This window comes from Lepidochelys kempii, chromosome 7 (assembly GCF_965140265.1).
Source record: "Lepidochelys kempii isolate rLepKem1 chromosome 7, rLepKem1.hap2, whole genome shotgun sequence".
NCBI classification, from domain to species: domain Eukaryota; kingdom Metazoa; phylum Chordata; order Testudines; family Cheloniidae; genus Lepidochelys; species Lepidochelys kempii.
In genome coordinates, this window is record NC_133262.1 from 49,441,910 (window position 1) to 49,465,869 (window position 23,960).

Sequence of the window (23,960 nt, forward strand, 5' to 3'; positions counted from 1 at the left end):
TGTCTGAAAGCCTGAGACTCAACTTACTTTTACTCTCGCCCTCCTGAGGTGCGGTCTGCTCAGCTTCCCTCCTGGCAGCAGGCTCCTGGCTCTCCTTCCAGGGAGGGTACCTTTTCTCCTGCGAAGGCCATCGCTCTCTGCCTTCGTCTCTCTTCCGAGGCTCGGGTTCCTGGGGCTGGCTCTGCTGCGGAGGAGCTGCATGCTGGGGAGGCTGTTTCTGAGGCTTCGGGTGTCCTGATAGCTCTTGCTCGGGTTTTTCAAGCTTGGTTTCCGTTACTGGAGAAAAGAAATGGAATGAACCCATTTTCAGTGTCCCCCCCGGCACACACTACAAACCTTGTATTTTCTCCCAACCACCGGCAGTGGGCTGGCAAACTGACTCTGCTGTCCTTTGATTAGCCACGTTTCTGAACACTTAGCAGGAACACGAAAGCTTCCTAGACTTCAACAGACAAGACATTAAAGCTCACATCATCACATCCCTGCTCCAAGAAGGAGCTCATAATTTGGCCTCCCTTTTGCCTAGGCCTACTTTCAGGTTCAGCTGTTATCTGAAAAATGGAATCCCACATGGGTTTGGAGGCTACCTCCCGGATCTGGCACAGGATCACGCCCACCCCTTACATTAATCACCCGAGACTTTTATCTACACTTTTATCACCCGAGACTATTCTTGAACACCTGTAGCCAGGAAGTGTTAGTGATTGGCCACTGATTCTCCGACCTCAGTGTTCTAGAACAGCTGCGCAATCATGGACTTGTGTAACTACAGCACTGACGGGCAATGTAACGAGATTAATTATGAATTTGATAAGTTGCCTATCCATTCCAGGTGAGGAATAACCCCCCCCTTCCAAAAACTCTTCTTTTGATTTGACTTTTAACATTTCTTGTACTAATTAATATTTCAGTCTTGCCTCCCCTCCCCTATAGGCTGGATCATGTCCCCTCCTGCTGCCACCCCCACCTCCATCCTAGCAGCTACTCATGCTGCCTAGACAGGAGCAAAGGAGACACGTCAGGCCCTGGCCATATTCACTGCTAACACCTGTACTGCTTACTTGATAAGATCATGGTCTCACACCTTCCTCCCTTCTCACAATGTATTTCGTTCACATGTGTCACAGGGACAAGTGCACCCAAGATATACATTAAATGAGCCAGGGATGTCAAGATTACCCAGACTAGCCAGTCAGCCAGTCTGAATGCCGTGTAAACCATATCAGGGTGGTGCGAGGCCTGTGGAATTCTCTATCTCCTGAATTTGGGCTGATCATGTTACAAGTTGCAGAATCAAGTCCACAGTGGACAGGGATGAACTGTCTGGTTCCCTGGTTACAGAGTAGTGTCTGGAGAGTATGATCTTCAGTACCTGGATTTAGGCCAGTGTCACTCCCTGAGGTATTGGAGGGATTGGAGACACTGAGTACATAACTGTACTTTGGATCCATGTCCTTCCAGGCCAGAGAAGGGTTGATGGAGATTGCTTACATCTCCTCCTTTGGAAGGCTAGGGTCTTAGCTTCAATAAAGGAAGATCTTGTGCTACCAGCCATCCCGCAAAAGAGACACATGGTGGTAACAACCCAGCCAACTATCAAATCTCCTGCTCTTGGCGAACATTAATGGGAAGGCTGTGGAAGACAACTCTCAGAGTGCATGGTCACCTCACATCTCTGACTTATGTCAGTCTGGGGCCAGTCCTGCGTGCAACACCAACTGCTGTACAGACAGATCTGTCCGCTGTCTTCAACACTGGGGATTGTGAGGAGTGGCTGACTTGCCAGCAAACCCTGGCAGGAAGCAAGGGGCTTGCCAGTCAGGTGTTTTGTCCCTCTCTCTTGGAGACCCTCTCTGGTTTCTGCTGTGCACGGTTCCACAGAGCTCTGTCTCATTCAGGGTGTACAAGGGGCTCTTAGCAAGGCCAAGCAACAAACACGGAGGATCAGCTCCTCACAAATCAACAGAACTGAAGACAGCAGATGTAGGCTAGCTGGCTGAAGCTCAGTCCAGACAAACCTGAAGTGAGGCTGACAGGATGGGGAAAGCAACCATTCCATGTGATGGAAACATCTGCCTCCTTACTGAAGATGGATCCTCTGTGACTGTTGCTTGAGGTTAAAATCAGGGCTATGGGTGGACCCCCAGCTGCTGCTATATCATTTAGCGTCAGTGACAAGGAAGGTTTTTATCAAGCCGTGTCTAACCAAGAAGTTGCAAAGGTTTTTTTCAGATGTGGCTCTTGCTCTCATAATCAATGCTTTCGTCATCTCAATATCAAACTACTGTAATACGCTCTTAATGGGGCTGAACCTTAACCTGAAAATTCAAACTAATGCAGAAAGTGGCAGCTTGCTTTGTAAGAGGAATCTCTCATGACACTAGTGCTCCGTGGTTTGCACTGGCTGGCTACTGATTTTTGAGTGGTGTTTAGGGTGTTTTGAGCTATAAATTCCTACATGGTTTGGGATCCCAACACTTGAGAGATCACCTCTTTATTTATGTCTCACTGCCTCAGCTGAGGTTGGCAGAGGCGCTAGAGTTGGCGTTCCCTAGGTTTAACTTTAGGGCCCATTCGATAGCATTACTGCCGCATATTAGACTTGCTGGATGCATCCCCTGGGGCTGCTAAGCTCTGAGAGCCCTCCAGACTGCACCAAACATTGTTACAAGTGTGCTGTGCAAATCCAAGCACCTCAGTCCTTCTACTAAACCCCAGACTTCTCTTAGAGGGGAACTCGGAGGAGGCAGGGGGTGAGGTGGGATGGGAAGTGAGAATGAGCAGAGAACCCCATTTTTCATGATAAATAACCTCTTTCTATTCCAAGGCAGCCTCTGCATATGCCCACTGGTGGGAGTCTAGTGAGAAATACATATCCCAGGAAGATGGGCTGAGGACTTTTACCTAAATGAGGGGGAAGGAGAGCCCTCGGATGTTGAAGGACTCAGGCTCCCACCCCTGGCCATGCAGAGGACAGCCAGCATGCAGAGGGAAGGTCCCTGCACTTGCGGTAGGCCATGGAAAGGTAGAAACAGAGGTGGCTGCTCCACAGATTCAGTGCCAAGAGAAGGTCCTTGTGTGACCCCAATGGGCACCGCAGTCCAGAACATTCCCAAAGCTGTGCAGCATCTAGGGAACATCCAAAGAGGGAGGCTACCCTGATGCTAACTCACCGGGGACACTGATCGGTCAGATGGCTATAACCACATATGCAGCACAAATACTGATACAGTTACACACAGGCTTATTTTAAGTTAACACAACTCCTTATGATACAAACGTATACGGTACAGGTGAGAGAACATTTATTCATTCATATCAACACTGCAGCATGTAGCTGGGTTCAGAATGCTGGCTACATACCAAGGTTTTGTGCATGATTTGCACAAGAAATTACAGAGATTAAATGTCCAACTGCAGTAACTGCATGTGTAAATTATGCACGAGCATTTTCCCATGCATTTCTACAGATGGAGCCCACAGACACCTTTCCCTCTCTGAAAGAGCATATCCACAACCCCAGACTGTGTGATGGTGATTCTCTTACTGAAGTCCTGCTCGTCGTGCACATCCTCTCCCTCCAAACCACTTTTGGGCTCTGTCCCTGGTCTGCTCCCTACAAGAAAAAGGCATAGCAGGAATTATTTCAAGGCCATCAGCCACAAAACATGCAGGAATTCACCCAACAGCTGCTTAGAGAAGGGAAGGGGTTCTCAACTTTTTTCTTTCTGAGCTCCCAGCCCCCCCCCACCCCCAATGCTATAAACATTCCATGGCCCACCTATGCCACAAAACTAGTTTTCTGCATATAAAAGCCAGGACCAGCATTAGGGGGTAGCAAGCAGCGCAATTGTCTGGGGACCCATACCACAAGGGCCCCCAGGAAGCTAAGTTGTTCAGGTTTTGGCTTCACTCCCAAGTGGAACAGCTCAGGGCCCCAGGCTTCAAACCCATACGGTGAGACTTCAGCTTTCTGCCCTGGGCCCCAGCAAGTCTAACACTGGGGCTGCTTGGAGGACGCCCTGCAACTTGCTCGCTCCGGACTCCTGGTTGAGAACCACTGGAGAAGGGGAGAACCCTACCCCTTAAGACTGTGTGTCCTTTTTGTGATCCACTCCATCATTTAAAGACCAGTCACACAGGGTTAACCCTTAAAACACATGCATTCCCATGGCCATCAGCTAACCAGACTAGTAAAATGAGGCACACAGCCGTATAATGTTCAAAGCATCTGGAGGGGCCTGAACATTTAACTCGCTATACAGCTGTTTGTATCACCATTTGGTTAAGTTAGCCAAGAAGGCAGAGCTGAAAGGCCAGCAGTTTGAGCTCTGCTTCCATAACACTGATGGTGGGTTGCTCATGTTACAGTAACAGTGAGAGGGAGTCAGGATCTCTCTAAGGGTGGGGCTGCAGTGAATAAAGAGCTCTGAACAGAGCGCAGCGCATGGGGGCTAATAGGTATTGGCAGTTTGTTCTCTGGATCAACAGAGCTTGTAACACACACTGTTTGCCCAAGGTACGTAGACTTGCTCTGTAGGAGGCACAAGACATTCTGAATCTGCTAGCAGAAAAGCAGCAGCGCAAAACCTTGCACTGTGAATGCCTGGCTGTCCGACAGAAGTAGGGTGGAGAACCTGGTAAGACAGAGGTGACACGGGGAGGAACTGGCAGAATCCATGACCACAGACTATTGGGGGTGCTTGCTCTCCTGTCTCTTCAATTGCGCAGAGTCTCAGAGCTGATTGGACTCCGTGGTATTCCCAGACTCTCCAGCAATAGCAGCCAGCCAGACCTTTGACAGCCCCTTCCTGGGCTGGGCTATTGCAGTGAGAAGGCCAGACAAAAGCTCCAGTTGCTGCAGTATGCAGCAGCCCGTCTCCTAAGCAAGGCCGCTAGATGGGAACACATCACATCCACAGTCTATACCCTACACTGGGGCACCATCTAATTCTGTGTCTGCTTCAAGGTCCTAGCCCTCATCTTCAATGCCTGTGGCAGTCTAGCCTGCGTAGCCTGGACCAGCTCTCACTCAGCATCCATAATGTTAGGAATGAAGGAGAACAATGACACTGAAGGAACAGAGGATAGTACTATCAGGTACTGGCAGCAGGATGTTCTGGATGAAGGGCACTGTCCTGTGGAACTCCCTCCCACTACAGATCAGTGTGGCCCTGTGCCTTGCCTCGCATGCAGAGCAAACAGCCTGGCAGCATATCTACTTCCAGTACTGCTACTAATTCTCTTATATAGTACCTAGACATCCCACTGCATGGCACAAAGAAACCAGTCAACAGAGACATTCACTCCCTAGGGCAAACAAAGGCTTTTAATCTACACGTATAAAACCCAGTTTGGCACAGTGACAAAATATACTCACCATCTCTCGGGAGCTTGCAATAGGAGCAGGAAGATCTGTACCCCACAGTACACACTTTACACTGCAGTGAAAGACAGGCAGCATGAGGGAGAGACATTTAAAAGGCTATTGTAACAGCTATCAGCATGTTCCAAGTCACTGCTTCACTTTGAGAACGTAGCCAGGTTAGTTACATGAGCGAGTAACGCAAAGACTGTGTCTACACTACAAATTACTTTGGTATAATCCACAGCCCTAAGCGAGGTAAGTTACACTGACCTGGTGTAGACAGTGCTATGGCAGCTGGAGAGCTTCTCCCGCTGACATAGCTACTGCCTCTCCTGGAGGTGGTTTTATTATGTCGATGGGAAAGCTCTCCCCATCGGCATACAGCGTCTTCAACAAACACGGTGCAGCTGCAGTGCTGCATGTCTAAAAAAGCCCTAAGAGCCTGAAGGAGACAGGATGAGTGACGTTAGCTTGCAGAGAGCTGGCATGAAGGGTGGAAGCTGGTGAGGCACCCTGAGAACAGCAAGCGGGATTTTCAAGTGACTGAGGAGCACCAGTCCCATCTTTATTAATTTGCACCACTGGTTGCTAGAGCTGCATGCCTGGTTCCTGGGCAACTTTTCTAAGACTGGGCACTCCTCCTAAAAAACAAAACCCAGTGAAGCAAGGACCAAGTCGCTCAGCACATGAAAATGACTCTGCAGACCAGACCTCTCCTTGATTGCCAGCCACCCTGTACTTTGAAAGAATGCAGAGGTGCAGTTAGTTTTCGGTTTCTCAACTGATTCCTGAGGCAGGGAAGTGAAAACTCCCCCAACGTAAAGTGCAGTTTTACTGTGAAGGTATATCTACAGCATGGAGCCAACGCCAACAGAAAGACTGTTCCTGGCAGTGCAGGAACACCCCCTCCTGGATGACATTAACTATGACATTAACATGGGGAACAGATGGCCAGCCCTCTGTGGAGAAAGACGTGGTTAGGGACTATTTAGAAAAGCTGGACGTGCACAAGTCCATGGGGCCGGACGAGTTGCATCCGAGAGTGCTAAAGAAATTGGCGGCTGTGATTGCAGAGCCATTGGCCATTATCTTTGAAAACTCATGGAGAACAGGGGAAGTCCCGGATGACTGGAAAAAGGCTAATGTAGTGCCAATCTTTAAAAAAGGGAAGAAGGAGGATCCTGGGAACTACAGGCCAGTCAGCCTCACCTCAGTCCCCGGAAAAATCATGGAGCAGGTCCTCAAAGAATCAATCCTGCAGCACTTACATGAGAGGAAAGTGATCAGGAACAGTCAGCATGGATTCACCAAGGGAAGGTTATGCCTGACTAATCTAATCGCCTTCTATGATGAGATTACTGGTTCTGTGGATGAAGGGAAAGCAGTGGATGTATTGTTTCTTGACTTTAGCAAAGCTTTTGACACGGTCTCCCACAGTATTCTTGCCAGCAAGTTAAAGAAGTATGGGCTGGATGAATGCACTATAAGGTGGGTAGAAAGTTGGCTATATTGTCGGGCTCAACGGGTAGTGATCAATGGCTCCATGTCTAGTTGGCAGCCAGTGTCAAGTGGAGTGCCCCAGGGGTCGGTCCTGGGGCCGGTTTTGTTCAATATCTTCATAAATGATCTGGAGGATGGTGTGGATTGCACTCTCAGCAAATTTTGCGGATGATACTAAACTGGGAGGAGTGGTAGATACGCTGGAGGGCAGGGATAGGATACAGAGGGACCTAGACAAATTGGAGGATTGGGTCAAAAGAAATCTGATGAGGTTCAATAAGGATAAGTGCAGGGTCCTGCACTTAGGACGGAAGAACCCAATGCACAGCTACAGACTAGGGACCGAATGGCTAGGCAGCAGTTCTGCGGAAAAGGACCTAGGGGTTACAGTGGACGAGAAGTTGGATATGAGTCAACAGTGTGCCCTTGTTGCCAAGAAGGCCAATGGCATTTTGGGACGTATAAGTAGGGGCATTGCCAGCAGATCGAGGGACGTGATCATTCCCCTCTATTCGACATTGGTGAGGCCTCATCTGGAGTTCTGTGTCCAGTTTTGGGCCCCACACTACAAGAAGGATGTGGAAAAATTGGAAAGAGTCCAGCAGAGGGCAACAAAAATGATTAGGGGACTGGAACACATAACTTATGAGGAGAGGCTGAGGGGTGACAGTGGACTAGAAGCTGGATATGAGTCAGCAGTGTGCCCTTGTTGCCAAGAAGGCCAATGGCATTTTGGGATGTATAAGTAGGGGCATAGCGAGCAGATTGAGGGACGTGATCGTCCCCCTCTATTCGACATTGGTGAGGCCTCATCTGGAGTACTGTGTCCAGTTTTGGGCCCCACACTACGAGAAAGATGTGGATAAATTGGAGAGAGTCCAGCGAAGGGCAACAAAAATGATTAGGGGTCTGGAACACATGAGTTATGAGGAGAGGCTGAGGGAACTGGGATTGTTTAGTCTGCAGAAGAGAAGAATGAGGGGGGATTTGATAGCTGCTTTCAACTACCTGAGAGGTGGTTCCAGAGGAGATGGTTCTAGACTATTCTCAGTGGTAGACGAGGACAGGACAAGGAGTAATGGTCTCAAGTTGCAGTGGGGGAGGTTTAGGTTGGATATTAGGAAAAACTTTTTCACTAGGAGGGTGGTGAAACACTGGAATGCGTTACCTAGGGAGGTGGTAGAATCTCCTTCCTTAGAAGTTTTTAAGGTCAGGCTTGACAAAGCCCTGGCTGGGATGATTTAATTGGGGATTGGTCCTGCTTTGAGCAGGGGGTTGGACTAGATGACCTCCTGAGGTCCCTTCCAACCCTGATATTCTATGATTCTATGATAACCGCACAAGGGGATCTTGCACAACTGAGCATGCATCTAACTCCACCTCACTACCTTCAGAAAGAAAGGGGGCATGGGAAAAATAAGTGAAATAAATCCTCCATTGCCAAGTACTTACACGTTTGCAGCGCCAAAATTCCGGGCACGGCGTGTACTCAAGGGTCACTTCTTTACCACCAATCACAAGGGTTCCCTGTTGAGACAAGGGAGTCAGTGACTAACATGCCAAACACACTAGGAAATTCAACGGTGGGAAAGAGGCTAAGAAAGTCCCAGGATTCCAACCCAATGGGTTTTGTAAGCAAAGTAGGACAGCAAAAAAAGCCAAAATCACCAGCTCAATTACAGAGCTGGAGGTTTGCCAAGGAAATGAAAGCAGGGAACCAGCCTTTGCCCCTGCCATAGCAGTTGCACTGGACTGCTGACATGGTTAGTGCCAGAGCAGCTGGCCCAGAAAAGCTTTGGCAGCTCCTCAAAGTGCAACAGACAGAATACAATGATCCCAAGATAAACATACATGGGAATTGCTTCGACTCGCTGCAAAGTCAACGGGTTGGGAAAGGGGCAGCTGTCCAAACTGCTCCAACCCAGCCACATTCTTGTCTGCTGGATGGGCCTCAGGAGAGGACACCTTGCTGGCATAGACACTCGAGAAGGAACAAAAGGGAAAACACCACAACCAAAGGCAAGAGGATTTTGGTACCTGTGTTGGCCTCTCCGTCCTTCCTCAGAACCTGGCTTTTCTCCAAGGAAATGTCCCACCCCATGGGGGAGGCTGTTGGCTTGGGAGAAGGCACAGCATGCCACCATGTGGAGAAGGCAGGTTTGGGGCTGACTTTGAGCGCTCAGGCAGTGGCCAGACAAGAGCTGAGAGCACGGCAGGAGGTGGAGGGATAGAGGAGCGGACAGGACAATACATGGGGACTATCATGTGCCTGATCCAACTCTAGCACATTCATTTAGAGCTTCCCCTTGGGAGAAGACAGCAGTCTTGGCAGACACTTGGAGCCCTTAGGGACAACAAGCTCTGCTGCAATACAGCTACGTATATGGATTTAAAAGGGTAGAACTAAGGGAAGGTGAAAGTCCTAGATATCCACTTGGACCCACCTCTGAAACCACTAAGCAGTGAGGACTCCCAGTGGCATTCATCGCAGTCTCGCAGAGCCCAGGCTTATATACCCAGGGCGTCAGCGCTCACAAGAAATCCAGAGATTCGACTTGGCACCTGACAAAGAGTTTGGCTCTAGAATAGCTGGGAATAAGTCCCCTTCTCCTTTGATGCCGATTGGGCCAGGCTGTCTGTATCACCCCAGGTGGAGAATGGACAACCTGCACCCAACGCACACTGGCACATGGAGAAAATCTCGTGCTTTCTCTTCATTTCATGCTCTGGTTTTTGATGAGGAACACTCAAGGTTTTTTTTCAGATGCAGACTATCAGCCAGCTCTAGAGAACCCTGGGGACAACAATACTTCTACTTCCTCTCCAGTTTTCAGCTGAAAAACAAACCATGCTCTCAGCACACACCCACACTCAGTTAAAGCCCCTTTTCTCCAACTACACACAACCACCGCTAGTGCAAAACAACTGCACTGCTTCAATTTTTTTTTGGCTTTTAACTGCTCCTATCTTCAAAACTGCTTCACCTGTGATATCAGAACCCATTACAGTACGAAGAGCACCACAAGAACAGCAAACGCCAAATGAAACTAACGGATCCCACCAGCATGCTGGAGAAAGACAAAAGCACTTGTAGCTCAAATCATTACTCCAGAATGAACATACAACAGAAACCAATTTAGTTTGCAAAATCAAGTGCTCAACTCCAGACCTCCACCCGCTAGCTATCAATTTCTGACACCTGCACTCAAGCTCCTACTCTCTGGATCTCACACCTGCTGCTCTGGTCTGCACTCACATCTGGAAGACACATTGTAGCATAAGAGAAACAGAGCACAGGTACAGTAATAAAGAGAGTAACCTTCGGCCTCCAACACACAGTGATGGTCTCCAAGCACAATAAGCACCTCAGGATTTGTCACTCATGCTACAGAATTAAGTTAACCCAGCTTGCTTTTCTTTTTCATTTCCTCATTCAAGACAATCATTGGAAGGCACCCTGCGCCTCACCAAACCAAACTGTCTTCTGGCAGCACCCGGCTACTGCAGGATGACGCATCATCTCCCCTCAACTCCAGGCTCACTTTGGTTTCTAACAAGTCTGTGGGGTGTTTGCTTCAATCCCAGCAGACATAAATTCAGAATGTATTTGCAGTGTGGTGGAGTCCACCAGTGCAACCAGCTAATCCAAAGATGGCTCTTGCTCAGGGTCATTAATTACTAGCGTCAGCTGCTGGAGTCCAGTTCCTTAAGATGTTTAGACTCCGGACTGGATTTTTGTTCTGCCTAGCACAATGGGGTTCTGAGGTCCGGTTCCCTTCATTTGACCCTTTGACCACACTCCTGTCCCTGTTGTTCATTAGTTGTCCCCCGTAATTATTTGGTTTTCCAGGTCCTGTGGACCCCCCCTTAGGCTGGGAGGGATCCTTTAGCAGTGGGCGGGCAAAGCCCGCCCACTTCCTGGATCCCAATATGGACAATGGGGTTCTGAGCTGTAACTCAAGCTCCTATGCACAACAGTAATGCAAATAGGTAATAATAAAATAAAATAATAAAATAATAATAATAATAATAATAGAGATAGTCTGTCTATAGCAGCACCTCAAAGTTACAAATACCAGAGCTACAAACTGACCAGTCAACAACACACCTCATTTGGAATCGGAAGTACGCAATCAAGCAGCAGCAGACAAGAGGGGGAAGAAAAAAAAAGAAGCAAATACAGTACAATACTGTGTTAAATGTAAACTACTAAAAAAATAAAGGGAAAGTTTAAAAAAAGATTTGACGTGGTAAGGAAACTGTTTCTGTGCTTGTTTCATTTAAATTAAGATGGTTAAAAGCAGCATTTTTCTTCATTATTATAAAGTTTCAAAGCTGTATTAAGACAATGTTCAGTTGTAAACTTTTGAAAGAACATCCCTAGCGTTTTGTTCAGAGTTACGAACAGCCTCCATTCCCGAGGTGTTTGCAACTCTGAGGTTCTACTGTACCTAATGTACTAACATGGCTCCCATTACCATCATATCTGAGCACTCCACCTTCCAGAGAGGCAGGGCAGTCCTACTATCTCCACTGCACGGACAGGAGCTGAGACCCAGAGACTGAGGCCATTACACTATTGTGCTGCTGTAACGTCTCTTGTGCCGCCACTCTATGCTGGCAGGAGACACTCTCCCGCCCACACAGCACTGTCCACATTGGCATTTTTGTCGGTGAAACTTATGTCAATCAGAGAAGTGTTATTTTCACACCCCGACCCATAAAAATTTTGCCAACAAAAGTCCTAGGGTAGACGTAAACTAAGTGATTTGGCCACGGTCACACAGGGAGTGAGGCAGAGAAGGAATTGAACCCAAGCCTCCCACATTCCACACCTAGCATCCTAACCATTCGGCCACCCCTCAGTGGGTGCAGGCAGGGCAGTGGGAGCTGGGAACAGCCGTTCATTGTGGAACCCCGAGTGAACCAGCAGCCTCTCCAGGCCACCTGACCCAGGCGGCTAATTAGTGTTCGGAGGGATTCCCTAGCACATAAACACAGCAAAGCACATTCCTGGGGTTATTTTGCAATGTTAATGCTCAAACCTCGTATGCATTGGTTGCCCCAGAGAATGGGGCAGCCATAGGGAAATGGGTTTATGGGATGGCTGATCCTCCTACAGCCACTGGAAGAGATGCACTGAGGAGAGCTGGATAAAACAGAAATGGACCTGCCCATCAGGCATCACTTTGGGGGTTAGGCAGCCACCCCCCTCTCACTTTCCCTGCAGCCTGCCCCCTGTGAGCCAACTGCTCTCCTCCTCCCACTGGGCCCATCCCTGGCTGTCTGCTGGAGGTGCTTCAACAGCCCCTCCGCCACCATACAGACTAGATGAGCTTGGCCAAGCTGACATCTGTAGCTTTTGCTGACACCTTCCTTGTGCACCTAGAGCATAGCGCTGAGACCCACAAGCCAAAGAACCTCTTCAGGGGTCACGTGTGGCACTGAACACAAGCACAAGAGGAAGCATGCACCTAAGGCTTTAAGGCAAAGGTAAGAGTAAATATGGGAAGAAGAGGGGTACAGAAGGCAAAGACTATAGGAACACGGATGCCTCCTTCAGGCCTGACAGTCCTTAGAGGAGGGAGAACACTCTCTCTGGGACCTGTAACACACAGTCAGAGACAGGCACCTCCTGGAAAATGTCCTGTGCCTGAGGACAGAGTGGGTGTAGCAATAGGCAGAGCAAGGAGGTGGGCTGCACAACCTCCTAAAGGAAGCAGTGGCCCCGTCAGTGAACATCAAGGCAGATCTCTAGAGCAGCAGCCTGACAGATTCCTCAACACCCAGGTTAATGGCATCTAAGATATTGCAAAGGACGGGGTGGCAATCAATAGGGTTGTATACCTGTGGAATTTGGCCAAGCCATGTAACAGTGCTCAGAAATCCCTACAAAGCAGCACCCCCACCCACACCACCTGTTGATCAGACACTGAAGCCTGCTTTGCAGGGAGAGGGCTTGGGTGTTACCCTCAAACCCTTCACTCCATACTCCATCCACTATTAGTCACCATTAAAAGAGGGGAAGTCGATATGCCAGCTCCTAAGACCTTCCACCAGCTACCACTACCTTTGCCCTTAGCTGGCACACTCCACCTGCACACCAGGCAGCTGTTTACCAATCTATACAGCAGCATCTGCAGTTATCATACCAGATCCCACATTTGAGAGCCATACGGTCAGACGGCAACAGGATCACCATAAGCCATGCCACCATGACTCAACACCTCACCTCCTGCTGTGTAGGGGATGGACTGCATCATTCAGCCGAGATCCCTCTGAGCTTTGTCACCAAACTGATGATTCTGGGCCCTTTGCATGGCAGCAGCACAGACCACATGAGAGTAGAAGGGAAGAGGTGTCCTAGCATCACCCAGTCCCTCTTGACTGAGCTCTATGCCCTTCACCATGCCCAGGTGAATCGTAAGGATGTCAGGGGGAGGAGGGAGAAGATTTTGATGTTGCCGATCATAGAGCCATGGCATCAACTGGTCCCACGCTGGCCAAAGCAATGAACTCACGCTCAACCAACTCAATCTACTGCAAGCCAAGTAGAGAAGGTGCTGCCCTCTTGTGCGCCCAATATACTTTGCTGCAACCCGTAATCCCTATGGACAGAGGATGTTGCTGAATCCTTGGACTGTCATGTACAAAACATCACTAAGAAAGGTACCAGGATGAGGCCCCAGGAGGCAATTCACCTACTCAGAGCACACCAGAAAAGGCACAGGGCTCTGGCAGAGCTGGGAACCTGGCACAAAGGTCTCATAAACATTCAAAGCGGGGGGAGAGTGACTGGGTGGCACCCATCCCTCTAAGGACTCTGGGGAATCCGGCTAAACCCTCCACCCTATAGCATAGCAAGATCCCTACAGGGATCCGGAAAACCAGGACGTTGGACCCCACATGGCATGCAGGGGAGAGAGGTGGGAAGCCACAATGGAGTCAGCATGATCTCCTATGAACTGCTCCAAAGGCATGAGCCACAGGTCCAGCCATCCGACTCCTTCCCCACCCCTGTGGAAAAACTTTAGAGCCGACATGGACCAATCCTAGTCCTCCTTGCAGGTGTCTGGAATCATTCATTGAGGGTCCCTCTTGCAAGGGAGAGCCCCCGGTGACAACAGGCATGTGAGAAGCCATGACCTCTGTCCCCCACAAGCTCCTCGCCTGGGAAACATGCACAGGTTGTAATGGCCACTGTAGAGGTCTGCTCGGTCCTGCCCGTGGGACTGACATAGCAGCAGCTCCATACCGTGTCCCTGCCATCCACTGTCCTCTGCCATGCAGCCAAAGGAGCTGAGACTGCTCAGCACACTCACTCCGCAGTGCCGATAGCGCAATGAGGTGGCAGCGGCCAGCAGGAACAGGGCGCACAGTCGCTGTTGCTGCACCAACCCCACAGGCAGGAGGAGGGGAGCTGGTGTGTTAAATGAAGTGTCAATGAGAGCCAATGGGAAGGTAGAACTTTCAAAAATTGGGAAAGAAACTTTCCCTTTTTCTGTTGTTCTCAATGCTATAAGCAGGAATGCTGTGTAAAGTCTGAACCAGATATGAAAACCATCAGATCTTATCTAGAACTACTTTTAACAACCCAAATATGTAAGTAAATTAGGAATGTTCAAGAAGATGCAATTAGGTTTATTTCTGTTTATTTTTTAAGGCTTGTGGACTCCTCTGTGCTAACCCCAGATGCTTTTGTTTGCTTGTAACCTTTAAGCTAACCTCCAAGAAAGCTATTTTGGGTGCTTAATTTTTGGAATTGCTCTTTTAAAATCTAGCAAAAGCCTAAGTTCCAGATGTATTTTCTTCCTTTTTGTTTTTAATAAAATTTACCTTTTTTAAGAACAGGATTGGATTTTTGGTGTCCTAAGAAGTTTGTGCATATGTTTGATTAGCTGGTGGCAACAGCTAATTTCCTTTGTTTTCTTTCTCAGCTCTTCCTGGGGGGGGGGGGGCGTGAAAGTGCTTGAGGGTACCCCACAGGGAGGAATTCCCAAGTGCTCCTTCCTGGGTCCAAGGGTTTTTTTTTTTTTTTTTTTTTTTGCATTTGTGTGGTGGCAGTGTTTACCAAGTCAAGGTCAGAGAAAAGCTGTAACCTTGGGAGTTTAATACAAGCCTGGAGTGGCAAGTATTAATTTTTAGAATCCTTGGGCCCTCACCTTCTGCACTTGGAGTGACAGAGTGGGGATTCAGCCTTGACAGCTGGTCTGACCCGAGAAGGCCCAGTTGTTTTTCTACCCAACCCGACCTACACCTGACACTTGTAGTCGGGTCTCATCAGGTTGGACTCATAAGAACATAAGAGCAGCCACACTGGACCAGGCCAATGGTTCATCTAATCCAGTGTCCTGTCTTCCTACAGTGGCGCTTCAGAGGGAATGAACAGGGCAATTTATCAAGTGATCCAGCCCATGTCTAGTCCCAGCTTCTGCCAGAGCATGGGGTTCCATCCCTGATCATCTTGGCTAAGAGCCATTGATGGACCTGTCCTCCATGAACTTATCTAATTCTTTTTTGAACCCAGTTATACTTTTGGTCTTCACAACATCCCCTGGCAACAAGTTCCACAGGTTGATTGTGTGTTGTGTGAAGTACTTCCTTATGTTTGTTTTAAAAATCCTGCCTATTCATTTAATTGAGTGACCACTGGTTCTTGCGTTATTTCAAGGAGTAAATAACACTTCCTTATTCACTTTCTCCATACCAGTCATGATTTTATAGATTTCTATCATATCTCCACCCTCCACCCCATCAGCTCTGTTCTAAACTGAACAATCCATCTTTTTAATCTCTCCTCACATGGAAGCTGTTCCATACTCTATCATTTTTGTTGCCCTTTTCTGTGCTTTTGCCAATTCTAATATATCTTTTTTGAGATGGGGCAACCACAACAGTGTGCCGTATTCAAGGTGTGGGTGTACCATGGATTTATATAGTGGCATTATGCTATTTTCTGTCTTATCCTTTTCCTAATGGTTCCTAACATAGTTAGTTTTTTTGACTGTCGCTGAAAACTGAGCAGCTGTTTTCAGAGAACTATCCACAGTGACTCCAAGATCTCTTTCTTGAATGGTAACCGCTAATTTAGATCCCATCATTTTGTATGTACAGTTGGGATTATGTTTTCCAATGTGCATTGCTTTGTATTTATCAACATTGAATTTCATCTACCATTTTGTTTCCCTGTCACGCAGTTTTGTAACATCCCTTTGTAGCTCTTCACGGTCTGCTTTGGATTTAACTATCTTGAGTAGTTTTGTACCATCTACAAACTTTGCCATCTCACTGTTTTCCCCTTTTTCCAGATCATTGATGAATATGTTGAACAGCACTGGTCCCAGTACAGATCCTTGGGGGACACCACTATTTACCTCTCTCCATTCCGAAAACTGACCATTTATTCCTCCTTTTGTTTTTTATCTTTTAACCAGTTACTGACCCATGAGAGGACCTTCCCTCTTATCCCATAACTGCCTACTTTACTTAAGAGCCTTTGGTGTGGGACTTTGTCAAAGGCTTACTAAAAGTCCAAGTACACTATATCATAGAATCATAGAATATCAGGGTTGGAAGGGACCTCAGGAGATCATCTAGTCCAACCCCCTGCTCAAAGCAGGACCAATCCCCAATTTTTGCCCCAGATCCCTAAATGGCCCCCTCAAGGATTGAACTCACAACCCTGGGTTTAGCAAGCCAATGCTCAAACCACTGAGCTATATCCATTGGATCACCCTTGTCCACATGTTTTTTAATCCCCTCAAAGAATTCTAATTGATTGGTGAGGCATGATTTCCCTTTACAAAAGCCGTGTTGACTATTCCCCAACAAACCATGTTCATCTATGCATCTGATCTTACTCTTTACTGTAGTTTCAACCAATTTGCCTGGTACTGAAGTTAGGCTTACTAGCCTATAATTGCCAGGATTGCCTCTGGAGACAGGCTGCAGGGCTCTAGGCCACTGCCTCAACACCACTTCCATTTTTCCAAGTTAGTATCTTTTTTATTTCCTATTCATACTTCTAGCCTCCCTGAGTACCACCTTTGGAGTATTTCTTGGTCTTCAGTGGTGTTTGCAGCTGCTCCCAATTTAGTATCCTCCACTTATTTCATCCCATTGCTTTTTACTCCTTCCCCAGTCATTACTGAAGATTTTCAGTAAGGCTAAACCAAGCAGTGCTCCTTGTGGCTGTGCACACCAAATGAAACATCTCCCCTGCGACTTGGCACATTGCTGCTTATCATCACTTCCCTCTGCCTGTGGCCCTTCAGCCAATTTCAAACCCATGTGAGTGTTCTTATCAACTGCAACTTGAATAAATACCCATGAGGCTTTGTACCAGATGCTTTCCTAAAACCAGGATCTATCACAGCAACTATTTCCATTCACTGATTATGCCATTCTACACAGACATAGTCAAGTCCATGGTCTTCGTCCTTATCTTCAAATAACTCCATGGCCTGACCCAGGGCACCTAAAAGACCATTTAAAGCTGCGGGATGAAGACTGTGGTTGACAGCTTTGCTCCTCTGGCACAATGGAACTCTCAACAAAGGGTAACACTTGTTTGTGCAGGAAACAGAACCTTCCCTGGGGGGTGGCCCAAGGCTATGGACTAAACTCCCCCAGAAACAAAGGACCAAAGGACAGGACAGGACAGAAGCGACTTTGTCTGTACAAAGTGCAAGCTGGTCTCCATATTGGAAGAGAAGATTGAAGGTCTGGAGCAACAGATAACGACCCTGCGTTGCATATGGGAAACTGAGGATTTCCTGGACGAAACTCAGGATAGGCTTCTAGGGGCACAAAGCTCTACAGATACAGAGCAGGCTGCACAGAGGAGCCAAGAGGCCAGTGAAGAAGCTTGGCAACATGTGACCTCCAGAAGAGGTAAGCGGAATGTCCGGGTTCCAGCAACGCAGACACAGGTAACTAACCGCTTTCATGTTCTCTCCACAGGTATCGTTGCGGAGAGTGGACCAGATGATATGTCTGGGGCGAGAAAGCAGAAGGAGACTCCGCTGGTTGGAAGGCATGAGATGCGCTGTCCTGAGGTTGGGGGTTCCACGACCACCACTCCCAAGAGGAGAAGGCGGGTGGTGGTGGTCAGGGACTCTCTCCTCCGGGGGACTGAGTCATCTATCTGCCGCCCTGACCGGGAAAACCGAGAAGTCTGCTGCTTGCCAGGGGCTAAGATTCGCGATGTGACGGAGAGACTGCCGAGACTCATCAAGCCCTCGGATCGCTACCCCTTCCTGCTTCTCCACGTGGGCACCAATGATACTGCCAAGAATGACCTTGAGCGGATCACTGCGGACTATGTGGCTCTAGGAGGAAGGATAAAGGAGTTGGAGGCGCAAGTGGTGTTCTCGTCCATCCTCCCCGTGGAAGGAAAAGGCCTAGGTAGGGAGCGTCGAATCGTGGAAGTCAACGAATGGCTACGCAGGTGGTGTCGGAGAGAAGGCTTTGGTTTCTTTGACCATGGGATGGTGTTCCATGAAGGAGGAGTGCTGGGCAGAGACGGGCTCCATCTTACGAAGAGAGGGAAGAGCATCTTTGCCAGCAGGCTGGCTAACCTAGTGAGGAGGGCTTTAAACTAGGTTCACCGGGGGAAGGAGACCAAAGCCCTGAGGTAAGTGGGAAAGCGGGATACCGGGAGGAAGCACAGGCAGGAATGTCTGTGAGGGGAGGGCTCCTGCCTCATACTGGGAATGAGGGGCGATCAACAGGTTATCTCAAGTGCTTATATACAAATGCACAAAGCCTTGGAAACAAGCAGGGAGAACTGGAGGTCCTGGTGATGTCAAGGAACTATGACGTGATCGGAATAACAGAGACTTGGTGGGATAACTCACATGACTGGAGTACTGTCATGGATGGTTATAAACTGTTCAGGAAGGACAGGCAGGGCAGAAAAGGTGGGGGAGTAGCACTGTATGTAAGGGAGCAGTATAACTGCTCAGAGCTCCGGTACGAAACTGCAGAAAAACCTGAGTGTCTCTGGATTAAGTTTAGAAGTGTGTGCAACAAGAGTGATGTAGTGGTGGGAGTCTGCTATAGACCACCAGACCAGGGGGATGAGGTGGATGAGGCTTTCTTCCGGCAGCTCACGGAAGCTACTAGATCGCATGCCCTGATTCTCATGGGTGACTTTAATTTTCCTGATATCTGCTGGGAGAGCAATAAAGCGGTGCATAGACAATCCAGGAAGTTTTTGGAAAGCGTAGGGGACAATTTCCTGGCGCAAGTGCTAGAGGAGCCAACTAGGGGGGGCGCTTTTCTTGACCTGCTGCTCACAAACCGGGTAGAATTAGTGGGGGAAGCAAAAGTGGATGGGAATCTGGGAGGCAGTGACCATGAGTTGGTTGAGTTCAGGATCCTGACGCAGGGAAGAAAGGTAAGCAGCAGGATAAGGACCCTGGACTTCAGGAAAGCAGACTTCGACTCCCTCAGGGAACGGATGGCCAGGATCCCCTGGGGGACTAACTTGAAGGGGAAAGGAGTCCAGGAGAGCTGGCTGTATTTCAAGGAATCCCTGTTGAGGTTACAGGGACAAACCATCCCGATGAGTCGAAAGAATAGTAAATATGGCAGGCGACCAGCTTGGCTTAATGGTGAAATCCTAGCGGATCTTAAACATAAAAAAGAAGCTTACAAGAAGTGGAAGGTTGCACATATGACCAGGGAAGAGTATAAAAATATTGCTCGGGCATGTAGGAATGTTATCAGGAGGGCCAAATCGCACCTGGAGCTGCAGCTAGCCAGAGATGTCAAGAGTAACAAGAAGGGTTTCTTCAGGTATGTTGGCAACAAGAAGAAAGCCAAGGAATGTGTGGGCCCCTTACTGAATGAGGGAGGCAACCTAGTGACAGAGGATGTGGAAAAAGCAAATGTACTCAATGCTTTTTTTGTCTGTTTTCACTAACAAGGTCAGCTCTCAGACTGCTGCGCTGGGCATCACAAAATGCGGAAGAGATGGCCAGCCCTCTGTGGAGATAGAGGCGGTTAGGGACTATTTAGAAAAGCTGGACGTGCACAAGTCCATGGGGCCGGACGAGTTGCATCCGAGAGTGCTGAAGGAATTGGCGGCTGTGATTGCAGAGCCACTGGCCATTATCTTTGAAAACTCGTGGCGAACCGGGGAAGTCCCGGATGACTGGAAAAAGGCTAATGTAGTGCCAATCTTTAAAAAAGGGAAGAAGGAAGATCCTGGGAACTACAGGCCAGTCAGCCTCACCTCAGTCCCTGGAAAAATCATGGAGCAGGTCCTCAAAGAATCAATCCTGAAGCACTTGCATGAGAGGAAAGTGATCAGGAACAGCCAGCATGGATTCACCAAGGGAAGGTCATGCCTGACTAATCTAATCGCCTTTTATGATGAGATTACTGGTTCTGTGGATGAAGGGAAAGCAGTGGATGTATTGTTTCTTGACTTTAGCAAAGCTTTTGACACGGTCTCCCATAGTATTCTTGTCAGCAAGTTAAGGAAGTATGGGCTGGATGAATGCACTATAAGGTGGGTAGAAAGCTGGCTAGATTGTCGGGCTCAACGGGTAGTGATCAATGGCTCCATGTCTAGTTGGCAGCCGGTATCCAGTGGAGTGCCCCAAGGGTCGGTCCTGGGGCCGGTTTTATTCAATATCTTCATAAATGATCTGGAGGATGGTGTGGATTGCACTCTCAGCAAATTTGCGGATGATACTAAACTGGGAGGAGTGGTAGATACGCTGGAGGGCAGGGATAGGATACAGAAGGACCTAGACCAATTGGAAGATTGGGCCAAAAGGAATCTGATGAGGTTCAATAAGGATAAGTGCAGGGTCCTGCACTTAGGACGGAAGAACCCAATGCACAGCTACAGACTAGGGACCGAATGGCTAGGCAGCAGTTCTGCGGAAAAGGACCTAGGGGTGACAGTGGACGAGAAGCTGGATATGAGTCAGCAGTGTGCCCTTGTTGCCAAGAAGGCCAATGGCATTTTGGGATGTATAAGTAGGGGCATAGCGAGCAGATCGAGGGACGTGATCGTTCCCCTCTATTCGACATTGGTGAGGCCTCATCTGGAGTACTGTGTCCAGTTTTGGGCCCCACACTTCAAGAAGAATGTGGATAAATTGGAGAGAGTCCAGCGAAGGGCAACAAAAATGATTAGGGGACTGGAACACATGAGTTATGAGGAGAGGCTGAGGGAGCTGGGATTGTTTAGCCTGCAGAAGAGAAGAATGAGGGGGGATTTGATAGCTGCTTTCAACTACCTGAAAGGGGGTTCCAAAGAGGATGGCTCTAGACTGTTCTCAATGGTAGCAGATGACAGAACGAGGAGTAATGGTCTCAAGTTGCAGTGGGGGAGGTTTAGATTGGATATTAGGAAAAACTTTTTCACTAAGAGGGTGGTGAAATACTGGAATGCGTTACCTAGGGAGGTGGTAGAATCTCCTTCCTTAGAGGTTTTTAAGGTCAGGCTTGACAAAGCCCTGGCTGGGATTATTTAACTGGGAATTGGTCCTGCTTTGAGCAGGGGGTTGGACTAGATGACCTTCTGGGGTCCCTTCCAACCCTGATATTCTATGATTCTACGATTCTATGACCAGCACAAACTTTGCTGCTCCGTGCTCCAAGTGCAGGACATATTTCTTTGATCTTGCCTTTTCTTATATAAAACATACAGTCATAGGTGTATCTATTAATAAATAAAACAAACCCTATAAAAACAAGACACTCCACTGCACACACTTCTCGCTCTGGGGAGAGGATGAAAGAATAAACAATGTGTGACAAATGTACAGTCATGATGCTTAACATGCTACTGGAAGGCAGTCAGATATTACAAGGATGAGTGTGATATAAAAACCTTTATAGAAGTCTGTCTGGTGTGCCTGGTTCATCATAAACCCATGCTGATTATTGCTTAAGGTTCTTCCACCCAATATAATGGGGGGTGTCAGGGTAGGAGAAGGTGAGGAATCACTGCAACAGCATTAACAGATTGTTTTTTCTAATACTGGCTTCTTTATTTTACAAGAGATTTAGGCTAAACTTACCATAAGACTGGAGAAAAGTGACAGTGGTACCAGACTTCTGCAATGATCCCAGCTCTCAAGAGACTTAATTGTCCATAGTTCAATTACCTGAGTCACTAATTTCCTTAATACCCTGTATCAGCCAGACCTGCTGATTACATGCTTACTTTTTTCAAGTGCTTCTTTATCCAATCACTTCACCGCCACCAGTGTCCCCTTGTTGCCAAGAAGGCCAATGGCATTTTGGGCTGTATAACTAGAAGCACTGCCAGCACATCGAGGACGTGATCATTCCCCTCTATTCGGCATTGGTGAGGCCTCATCTGGAGCACTGTGTCCAGTTTTGGGCCCCACATTACAAGAAGGATGTGGAAAAACTGGAAAGAGTCCAGTGGAGGGCAACAAAAATGATTAGGGGGCTGGAGCACATGACTTATGAGAGGCTGAGGGAACTGGGATTATTTAGTCTGCAGAAGAAAAGAATGAGGGGGGATTTGATAGCTGCTTTCAACTACTGAAAGGAGGTTCCAAAGAGGATGGATCTAGATTGTTCTCAGTGGTAGCAGATGACAGAACAAGAAGTAATGGTCTCATGTTGCAGTGGGGGAGGTTTAGATTGGATATTAGGAAAAACTTTTTCACTAAGAGGGTGGTGAAACACTGGAATGCGTTACCTAGGGAGGTGGTAGAATCTCCTTCCTTAGAGGTTTTTAAGGTCAGGCTTGACAAAGCCCTGGCTGGGATGATTTAACTGGGAATTGGTCCTGCTTTGAGCAGGGGGTTGGACTAGATGACCTTCTGGGGTCCCTTCCAACCCTGATATTCTGTGATTCTATGATTCTATGATATTAGGAAAAAAATTTTCACTAGGAGGGTGGTGAAGTACTGGAATGGGTTACCTAGGGAGGTGGTGGATTCTCCTTAGAATCATAGAATATCAGGGTTGGAAGGGACCTCAGGAGGTCATATAGTCCAACCCCCTGCTCAAAGCAGGACAAATCCCCAACTAAATCATCCCAGCCAGGGCTTTGTCAAGCCTGACCTTAAAAAATTCTAAAGGAAGGAGATTCCACCACCTCCCTAAGTAATGCACCTCCTTCCTTAGATGTTTTTAAGGTCAGGCTTGACAAAGCTCTGGCTGGGATGATTTTGTTGGGGATTGGTCCTGCTTGAGCAGGGGGTTGGACTAGATGACTTCCTGAGGTCCCTTCCAACCCTGATATTCTATGATTCTATGAAAACAGCTCAGAGCAGTGAGGGGTAGCTAAGGGCTGTGTGCTGGGAGGGCTCCCCTGTGTCCCCTGTTTCCCGAGGGCTCTGCCAGCCACAGAGCCAGGGCCCCCCACCCAATCAGCTCTTACCGGCTGCGTGAGCAAAGCGGGCTGGGAGCTGAGGAGGAGCTTCAGTCCCCTGCAGCAGCAGGAGACGAGGGAATGCTGCAGCTGCCTGCTCTGTAGCACTAGCCAGAGCAGCAGCTGTCCCACACTGCCCAGCTCTGGCTTTCCGCCTCTGACCTGGCTGGGCGTGGGGGCCTGTGTGGAGCTGCCCTGGGACTGCCCTACTCTTGCACTGTAGGGTTTTTTTTTTTTGGGGGGGGGGGGAGGGGATTGTAACACCCCCATGTACTCCCAACTCTGCTCATGAACTCAGGGCTTTCGCCCAGAGGGGAGCACCAGGGCTCGGAGCTCTGGAATTCAGCCCTGCTGCTCCTGGCTGCAACCCTGTGGGGGGGCGCCAGGGATCAGGGCTTCAACCCTGCAGCTCCTGGCTTCAGTCCCTTGGGAGGTGCATGGGCTTGGGCTCTGGGTTTTAGCCGCGGGGCCCCGTGGCCCCAGTAAAAGGGTTTGTGGACCCCCTGTTGAGAACTGCTGATCTAGACTTACCTCCTACATAACACAGACCACACGACTTTCCTGAATTAATTCCAGTTTGAACTAGAGCATAATTTCCACCACAACCTTTGATGAGTTGTTCCAATAGTTAACTACCCTCACTGTTAAAAAATTGTGCCTTATTTCCAGTCTGCATTTATCTAGTTTCAACTTCCAGTCACTGGAGCGTGTTAGACC

The 23,960-nt window shown here is 48.4% G+C and overlaps 2 protein-coding genes across 4 annotated transcripts in view; one reads left to right on the forward strand and one right to left on the reverse strand.

The window, feature by feature from the left end:
* MON1A (MON1 homolog A, secretory trafficking associated) overlaps positions 1-23,960 on the forward strand; it is a 413,585-nt gene that overhangs the window by 245,502 nt on the left and 144,123 nt on the right. The window lies entirely within an intron of this gene.
* The window catches only part of RBM6 (RNA binding motif protein 6), a 144,181-nt gene that overhangs the window by 19,239 nt on the left and 100,982 nt on the right, over positions 1-23,960 (reverse strand). For all 3 annotated transcript variants that reach the window (XM_073352606.1, XM_073352605.1, XM_073352607.1), the window contains 4 exons: positions 8,321-8,395; positions 5,381-5,441; positions 3,548-3,616; positions 28-276 (listed from right to left, as the gene is read on the reverse strand). In XM_073352606.1, the coding sequence (XP_073208707.1) occupies positions 28-276; positions 3,548-3,616; positions 5,381-5,441; positions 8,321-8,395 (454 nt within the window). The remainder of the gene's footprint in view (positions 1-27; positions 277-3,547; positions 3,617-5,380; positions 5,442-8,320; positions 8,396-23,960) is intronic.